Source organism: Hyla sarda, chromosome 1 (genome assembly GCF_029499605.1).
Source record: "Hyla sarda isolate aHylSar1 chromosome 1, aHylSar1.hap1, whole genome shotgun sequence".
Taxonomy (NCBI): domain Eukaryota; kingdom Metazoa; phylum Chordata; class Amphibia; order Anura; family Hylidae; genus Hyla; species Hyla sarda.
Genome location: NC_079189.1, coordinates 15,886,339 through 15,895,880, shown reverse-complemented (window position 1 = coordinate 15,895,880; position 9,542 = coordinate 15,886,339). Strand labels below are relative to the sequence as shown.

At 49.3% G+C, this 9,542-nt stretch overlaps 1 protein-coding gene across 1 annotated transcript; it reads left to right on the top strand.

Moving 5' to 3' along the window:
- Positions 1-4,337: 4,337 nt before the first annotated feature.
- SPR (sepiapterin reductase) lies at positions 4,338-8,721 on the top strand. Its single transcript, XM_056551527.1, has 3 exons — positions 4,338-4,678; positions 7,977-8,267; positions 8,331-8,721. The coding sequence occupies exons 1-3, from the start codon at positions 4,381-4,383 to the stop codon at positions 8,516-8,518; spliced, it is 777 nt and encodes a 258-aa protein (XP_056407502.1). The 5' UTR covers positions 4,338-4,380; the 3' UTR covers positions 8,519-8,721.
- The last annotated feature ends 821 nt before the right edge of the window (positions 8,722-9,542 follow it).

Genomic DNA, 9,542 nt, shown 5'->3' with positions numbered 1-9,542 from the left:
GTCGCTGTAGTATATATATAAGCAGTGCACTGATTGGTTCATGTGGTATATAAGCAGTGCTCTGATTGGTTCCTGTAGTATATATATAAGCAGTGCTCTGATTGGTTCCTGTGGTATATATATATATAAGCAGTGCTCTGATTGGTTCCTGTGGTATATATATAAGCAGTGCTCTGATTGGTTCCTGTGGTATATATATAAGCAGTGCTCTGATTGGTTCCTGTAGTATATAAGCAGTGCCCTGATTGGTTCCTGTGGTATATATATAAGCAGTGCTCTGATTGGTTCCTGTTGTATATAAGCAGTGCTCTGATTGGTTCCTGTGGTATATATATAAGCAGTGCTCTGATTGGTTCCTGTTGTATATAAGCAGTGCTCTGATTGGTTCCTGTGGTATATATATAAGCAGTGCCCTGATTGGTTCCTGTAGTATATAAGCAGTGCTCTGATTGGTTCCTGTAGTATATATATATATATATATATATATATATATATATATATATATAAAAGCAGTGCTCTGTTGGCTGTATGCCGCGCTCTGATTGGTTCCTGTAGTATATATATAAGCAGTGCTCTGATTGGTTCCTGTAGTATATATATATATATATATATATATATATATATATAAGCAGTGCTCTGTTGGCTGTATGCCGCGCTCTGATTGGTTCCTGTAGTATATATATATATATATATATATATATATATATATATATATCTATAAGCAGTGCGCTGTTGGCTGTATGCCGCGCTCTGATTGGTTCCTGTAGTATATATATATATATATATATGCAATGCTCTGTTGGCTGTATGCCGCGCTCTGATTGGTTCCTGTAGTATATATATATATATATATATATATATGCAGTGCTCTGTTGGCTGTATGCCGCGCTCTGATTGGTTCCTGTAGTATATATATATATATATATATATATATATATATATATATATATATGCAGTGCTCTGTTGGCTGTATGCCGCGCTCTGATTGGTTCCTGTAGTATATATATATATATATATATATATATATATAAGCAGTGCTCTGTTGGCTGTTTTCCGCGCTCTGATTGGTTCCTGTAGTATATATATATATATATATATATATATATATATATATATATATAAGCTGTGCTCTGTTGGCTGTATGCCGCGCTCTGATTGGTTCCTGTAGTATATATATAAGCAGTGCTCTGATTGGTTCCTGTAGTATATATATATATATATATATATATATATATATATATATAAGCAGTGCTCTGTTGGCTGTATGCCGCGCTCTGATTGGTTCCTGTAGTATATATATATATATATATATATATATATATATATATATATATCTATAAGCAGTGCGCTGTTGGCTGTATGCCGCGCTCTGATTGGTTCCTGTAGTATATATATATATATATATATGCAATGCTCTGTTGGCTGTATGCCGCGCTCTGATTGGTTCCTGTAGTATATATATATATATATATATATATGCAGTGCTCTGTTGGCTGTATGCCGCGCTCTGATTGGTTCCTGTAGTATATATATATATATATATATATATATATATATATATATATATATATGCAGTGCTCTGTTGGCTGTATGCCGCGCTCTGATTGGTTCCTGTAGTATATATATATATATATATATATATATATATATATATATAAGCAGTGCTCTGTTGGCTGTTTTCCGCGCTCTGATTGGTTCCTGTAGTATATATATATATATATATATAAGCAGTGCTCTGTTGGCTGTATGCCGCGCTCTGATTGGTTCCTGTAGTATATATATATATATAAGCAGTGCTCTGTTGGCTGTATGCCGCGCTCTGATTGGTTCCTGTAGTATATATATATATATATATATATATATGCAGTGCGCTGTTGGCTGTATGCCGCGCTCTGATTGGTTCCTGTAGTATATATATATATATATATATATATATATATATGCAGTGCTCTGTTGGCTGTATGCCGCGCTCTGATTGGTTCCTGTAGTATATATATATATATATATATATATATATATATATAAGCAGTGCTCTGTTGGCTGTATGCCGCGCTCTGATTGGTTCCTGTAGTATATATATATATATATATATATATATATATATATATGCAGTGCGCTGTTGGCTGTATGCCGCGCTCTGATTGGTTCCTGTAGTATATATATATATATATATATATATATGCAGTGCGCTGTTGGCTGTATGCCGCGCTCTGATTGGTTCCTGTAGTATATATATATATATATATATATATATATGCAGTGCGCTGTTGGCTGTATGCCGCGCTCTGATTGGTTCCTGTAGTATATATTTATATATATATATATATATATATATATATATATATATATATATAAGCAGTGCGCTGTTGGCTGTATGCCGCGCTCTGATTGGTTCCTGTAGTATATATATATATATATATATGCAGTGCGCTGTTGGCTGTATGCCGCGCTCTGATTGGTTCCTGTAGTATATATATATATATAAGCAGTGCTCTGTTGGCTGTATGCCGCGCTCTGATTGGTTCCTGTAGTATATATATATATATATATATATATATATATGCAGTGCTCTGTTGGCTGTATGCCGCGCTCTGATTGGTTCCTGTAGTATATATATATATATATATATAAGCAGTGCTCTGTTGGCTGTATGCCGCGCTCTGATTGGTTCCTGTAGTATATATATATATATATATATATATATATATATGCAGTGCGCTGTTGGCTGTATGCCGCGCTCTGATTGGTTCCTGTAGTATATATATATATATATATATATATATATATATATGCAGTGCGCTGTTGGCTGTATGCCGCGCTCTGATTGGTTCCTGTAGTATATATATATATATATATATATATATATATATATATGCAGTGCGCTGTTGGCTGTATGCCGCGCTCTGATTGGTTCCTGTAGTATATATTTATATATATATATATATATATATATATATATATATATGCAGTGCGCTGTTGGCTGTATGCCGCGCTCTGATTGGTTCCTGTAGTATATATATATATATATATATATATATATATATATATATATGCAGTGCTCTGTTGGCTGTATGCCGCGCTCTGATTGGTTCCTGTAGTATATATATATATATATATATATATATATATATATATACAAGCAGTGCTCTGTTGGCTGTATGCCGCGCTCTGATTGGTTCCTGTAGTATATATATATATATATATATATATATATATGCAGTGCGCTGTTGGCTGTATGCCGCGCTCTGATTGGTTCCTGTAGTATATATATATATATATATGCAGTGCGCTGTTGGCTGTATGCCGCGCTCTGATTGGTTCCTGTAGTATATATATATATATATATGCAGTGCGCTGTTGGCTGTATGCCGCGCTCTGATTGGTTCCTGTAGTATATATATATATATATATGCAGTGCGCTGTTGGCTGTATGCCGCGCTCTGATTGGTTCCTGTAGTATATATTTATATATATATATATATATATATATATATATATATATATAAGCAGTGCGCTGTTGGCTGTATGCCGCGCTCTGATTGGTTCCTGTAGTATATATATATATATATATATGCAGTGCTCTGTTGGCTGTATGCCGCGCTCTGATTGGTTCCTGTAGTATATATATATATATATATATATGCAGTGCTCTGTTGGCTGTATGCCGCGCTCTGATTGGTTCCTGTAGTATATATATATATATATATATATATAAGCAGTGCTCTGTTGGCTGTATGCCGCGCTCTGATTGGTTCCTGTAGTATATATATATATATATATAAGCAGTGCTCTGTTGGCTGTATGCCGCGCTCTGATTGGTTCCTGTAGTATATATATATATATATATATATATATATGCAGTGCTCTGTTGGCTGTATGCCGCGCTCTGATTGGTTCCTGTAGTATATATATATATATATATATATAAGCAGTGCTCTGTTGGCTGTATGCCGCGCTCTGATTGGTTCCTGTAGTATATATATATATATATATAAGCAGTGCTCTGTTGGCTGTATGCCGCGCTCTGATTGGTTCCTGTAGTATATATATATATATATATAAGCAGTGCTCTGTTGGCTGTATGCCGCGCTCTGATTGGTTCCTGTAGTATATATATATATATATATATATGCAGTGCTCTGTTGGCTGTATGCCGCGCTCTGATTGGTTCCTGTAGTATATATATATATATATGCAGTGCTCTGTTGGCTGTATGCCGCGCTCTGATTGGTTCCTGTAGTATATATATATATATATAAGCAGTGCGCTGTTGGCTGTATGCCGCGCTCTGATTGGTCGCTCTCTCCTGTACACCGGTGTGCTCCCGTCATGCAGTGCGGTCTGATTTGCATACACCGGCGGAGGGCGGGCTTTGCAGTGATGTCTCTCGGTCGGGCGGTGTGTGTGGTGTCCGGGGCCTCCCGGGGGTTCGGGCTGGCGGTATGCAGGGAGCTGTCCGGTCGGGTGTCCCCGGGCTCGGCGCTGCTCCTGGTGTCCCGCTCGGAGGAGGCTCTGCGGCGGGAGGCGGAGGGGCTGGCGGAGCGCTGTCCGGGGCTCGGGGTCCGCTGGGTGACCGCAGATCTGAGCACCGAGGAGGGGCTGAGGAGGACGGTAACCGCGGCCGAGGAGATGGGGGAGGACCGGGGAACGGAGACTCTGATCATCATCAACAACGCCGGTACCGGGGACTCGTGTATTATGTGTATGAGGGGTATAATGTGGGTGATGGGTGATGTATAGTGTGTATGATGGGTGATGTATAGTGTGTATGATGGGTGATGTATAGTGTGTATGATGGGTGATGGGTGATGTATAGTGTGTTCGATGGGTGATGTATAGTGTGTATGATGGGTGATGTATAGTGTGTATGATGGGTGATGTATAGTGTGTATGATGGGTGATGGGTGATGTATAGTGTGTATGACGGGTATAATGTGTGTGACGGGTGATGGGTATAATGTGTGATAGGTATGATGTATATGACGGGTGATGTATAATGTGTATGATGGGTGATGTATAATGTGTATGATGGGTGATGTATAGTGTGTATGATGGGTGATGTATAGTGTGTATGACGGGTGATGGGTGATGTATAATGGATATAGTGTGTATGATGGGTGATGGGTATAGTGTGTATGATGGGTGATGGGTATAGTGTGTATGATGGGTGATGGGTATAGTGTGTGTGTGATGGGTATAGTGTGTATGATGGGTATAGTGTGTATGATGGGTGACGGGTATAGTGTGTATAATGGGTATAGTGTGTATGATGGGTGACGGGTATGATGGGTATAGTGTGTATGATGGGTGACGGGTATGATGGGTATAGTGTGTATGATGGGTGATGGGTATAGTGTGTATGATGGGTGATGGGTATAGTGTGTATGATGGGTGATGGGTATAGTGTGTATGATGGGTGATGGGTATAGTGTGTATGATGGGTGATGGGTATGATGGGTATAGTGTGTATGATGGGTGATGGGTATGATGGGTATGATGGGTGATGGGTATAGTATGGGTGATGTATAGTGTGTATGATGGCTGATGGGGGGGATCCACAGGACAGGGGGCACAGGGATGGGGGGGGGCTCCACAGAGCAGGGGGTACAGGGATGGGGGGGCTCTCCACAGAGCAGGGGGTACAGGGATGGGGGCCCTCCACAGGACAGGGGGTACAGGGATGGGGGCCCTCCACAGGACAGGGGGTACAGGGATGGGGGCCCTCCACAGGACAGGGGGTACAGGGATGGGGGGGGCCTCCACAGGGCAGGGGGTACAGGGATGGGGGGGCCTCCACAGGGCAGGGGGTACAGGGATGGGGGGGCCTCCACAGGGCAGGGGGTACAGGGATGGGGGGGCCTCCACAGGGCAGGGGGTACAGGGATGGGGGGGCCTCCACAGGGCAGGGGGTACAGGGATGGGGGGGCCTCCACAGGGCAGGGGGTACAGGGATGGGGGGGCCTCCACAGGGCAGGGGGTACAGGGATGGGGGGGGCTCTCCACAGGACAGGGGGTACAGGGATGGGGGGGGCTCTCCACAGGACAGGGGGTACAGGGATGGGGGGGGCTCTCCACAGGACAGGGGGTACAGGGATGGGGGGGGCTCTCCACAGGACAGGGGGTACAGGGATGGGGGGGCTCTCCACAGGACAGGGGGTACAGGGATGGGGGGGGCTCTCCACAGGACAGGGGGTACAGGGATGGGGGGGCCCTCCACAGGACAGGGGGTACAGGGATGGGGGGGCCCTCCACAGGACAGGGGGTACAGGGATGGGGGGGCCCTCCACAGGACAGGGGGTACAGGGATGGGGGGGCCCTCCACAGGACAGGGGGTACAGGGATGGGGGGGCCCTCCACAGGACAGGGGGTACAGGGATGGGGGGGCCCTCCACAGGACAGGGGGTACAGGGATGGGGGGGCCCTCCACAGGACAGGGGGTACAGGGATGGGCCTCCACAGGACAGGGGGGTACAGGGATGGGGGGGGGGCTCCACAGGACAGGGGGGTACAGGGATGGGGGGGGTACAGGGATGGGGGGGGGCTCCACAGGACAGGGGGTACAGGGATGGGGGGGGGCTCCACAGGACAGGGGGTACAGGGATGGGGGGGGGGCTCCACAGGACAGGGGGTACAGGGATGGGGGGGGGCTCCACAGGACAGGGGGTACAGGGATGGGGGGGGGCTCCACAGGACAGGGGGTACAGGGATGGGGGGGGCTCCACAGGACAGGGGGTACAGGGATGGGGGGGGGCTCCACAGGACAGGGGGTACAGGGATGGGGGGGGGCTCCACAGGACAGGGGGTACAGGGATGGGGGGGGCTCCACAGGACAGGGGGTACAGGGATGGGGGGGGGGCTCTCCACAGGGCAGGGGGTACAGGGATGGGGGGGGGCTCTCCACAGGGCAGGGGGTACAGGGATGGGGGGGGCTCTCCACAGGGCAGGGGGTACAGGGATGGGGGGGGGGGCTCTCCACAGGACAGGGGGTACAGGGATGGGGGGGGGCTCTCCACAGGACAGGGGGTACAGGGATGGGGGGGGGCTCTCCACAGGACAGGGGGTACAGGGATGGGGGGGGGCTCTCCACAGGACAGGGGGTACAGGGATGGGGGGGGGGGCTCTCCACAGGACAGGGGGTACAGGGATGGGGGGGGGGGCTCTCCACAGGACAGGGGGTACAGGGATGGGGGGGGGGCTCTCCACAGGACAGGGGGTACAGGGATGGGGGGGGGGCTCTCCACAGGACAGGGGGTACAGGGATGGGGGGGGGGCTCTCCACAGGACAGGGGGTACAGGGATGGGGGGGGCCCTCCACAGGACAGGGGGTACAGGGATGGGGGGGGCCCTCCACAGGACAGGGGGTACAGGGATGGGGGGGCCCTCCACAGGACAGGGGGTACAGGGATGGGGGGGGCCCTCCACAGGACAGGGGGTACAGGGATGGGGGGGCCCTCCACAGGACAGGGGGTACAGGGATGGGGGGGCCCTCCACAGGACAGGGGGTACAGGGATGGGGGGGCCCTCCACAGGACAGGGGGTACAGGGATGGGCCTCCACAGGACAGGGGGGTACAGGGATGGGGGGGGGCTCCACAGGACAGGGGGGTACAGGGATGGGGGGGGGGGCTCCACAGGACAGGGGGTACAGGGATGGGGGGGCTCCACAGGACAGGGGGTACAGGGATGGGGGGGGGCTCCACAGGACAGGGGGTACAGGGATGGGGGGGGGGCTCCACAGGACAGGGGGTACATGGGGGCTCCACAGGACAGGGGGTACAGGGATGGGGGTACAGGGATGGGGGGGGGGGCTCCACAGGACAGGGGGTACAGGGATGGGGGGGGGGGCTCCACAGGACAGGGGGTACATGGGGGGCTCCACAGGACTACATATCGGGCTCCTTGGTTTGGCCCCGGTGTGGATTCCAGCACATCCTGGCGGAGTTCTCCTTTTATCTCATTGGTTTCTCTCCCCTGCAGGGTCCCTGGGAGACATCAGTAAGTCCTTCTCTGACATGACCGATATGGGGGAGGTGAACCAGTACTTGTCCCTCAACGTGTCCTCTGCCCTGTGCCTCACCTCCTCCCTGCTGAGGACCTTCCCCCGGCGCCCAGGACTGCGGCGTGTAGTGGTCAATGTGTCCTCCCTGGCGGCCATTAAGCCGTTCAAGTCCTGGACTCTGTACTGTGCAGGGAAAGCTGCGAGGGACATGATGTTCAGGGTCCTGGCCGAGGAGGATGCAGACGTGCGGGTGCTCAGCTATGGACCAGGTGAGTCTATTGTTCCCTGTTATCAGCCAGCGCATACTATTCTGTGACCACCTTGTCTTACAGGACCCATGGACACCGAGATGCAGGAGCAGGCCAGGACCCGCATGGCGGACACCGAGCTACGGCTGCAGTTTATTAACATGAAGAACCAGGGCAAGTTAGTGGACGTAGAGGTGTCCGCACGGAAGATGCTGGACGTTATCCACAGCGACACCTTCAAGTCCGGGGACCACGTGGATTTTTATGACTGATCACTATCATATCCTGATCCCGATACAGTTCCCGGCCCTTGTCAATCATTTTCCCCCGGCCCTTGTCAATCATTTTCCCCCGGCCCTTGTCAATCATTTTCCCCCGGCCCTTGTCAATCATTTTCCCCCGGCCCTTGTCAATCATTTTCCCCCGGCCCTTGTCAATCATTTTCCCCCGGCCCTTGTCAATCATTTTCCCCCGGCCCTTGTCAATCATTTTCCCCCGGCCCTTGTCAATCATTTTCCCCCGGCCCTTGTCAATCATTTTCCCCCGGCCCTTGTCAATCATTTTCCCCCGGCCCTTGTCAATCATTTTCCCCCGGCCCTTGTCAATCATTTTCCCCCGGCCCTTGTCAATCCTTTTCCCCCGGCCCTTGTCAATCCTTTTCCCCCGGCCCTTGTCAATCCTTTTCCCCCGGCCCTTGTCAATCCTTTTCCCCCGGCCCTTGTCAATCCTTTTCCCCCGGCCCTTGTCAATCCTTTTCCCCCGGCCCTTGTCAATCCTTTTCCCCCGGCCCTTGTCAATCCTTTTCCCCCGGCCCTTGTCAATCCTTTTCCCCCGGCCCTTGTCAATCCTTTTCCCCCGGCCCTTGTCAATCATTTTCCCCCGGCCCTTGTCAATCATTTTCCCCCGGCCCTTGTCAATCATTTTCCCCCGGCCCTTGTCAATCATTTTCCCCCGGCCCTTGTCAATCATTTTCCCCCGGCCCTTGTCAATCATTTTCCCCCGGCCCTTATAATAAGCACTTGTTGGGGGAGGGGGTGACCACTCAGTGTGCCTATAACCCACTTAGGAATCAAAGTGATGAAGAATGTTTTAGGGGGGGTACCCTCAGCTATACAGCTGTTAGTGATTAGGGACCCTCAGTTCTACAGCTTATTAGGGGGCCATCACCTGTAGAGCCTTGTTATTAAGAGGCCTTTCAGTGCTTAAAGGGGTACTCTGCTGCTCAGGGTTTGGAACAAACTGTTCCAAACGCTGGACTCTGCGCCGAGAGCTTGTGACGTCATAGCCCCGCCCACT

Coding starts and splice junctions, on each gene's coding strand:
- SPR (XM_056551527.1), top strand. CDS start 4,381: ATGTCTCTCGGTCGGGCGGTGTGTGTGGTGTCCGGGGCCTCCCGGGGG. Junction 4,679..7,976: donor GATCATCATCAACAACGCCG/GTACCGGGGACT, acceptor TCTCCCCTGCAG/GGTCCCTGGGAGACATCAGT. Junction 8,268..8,330: donor GGTGCTCAGCTATGGACCAG/GTGAGTCTATTG, acceptor CTTGTCTTACAG/GACCCATGGACACCGAGATG.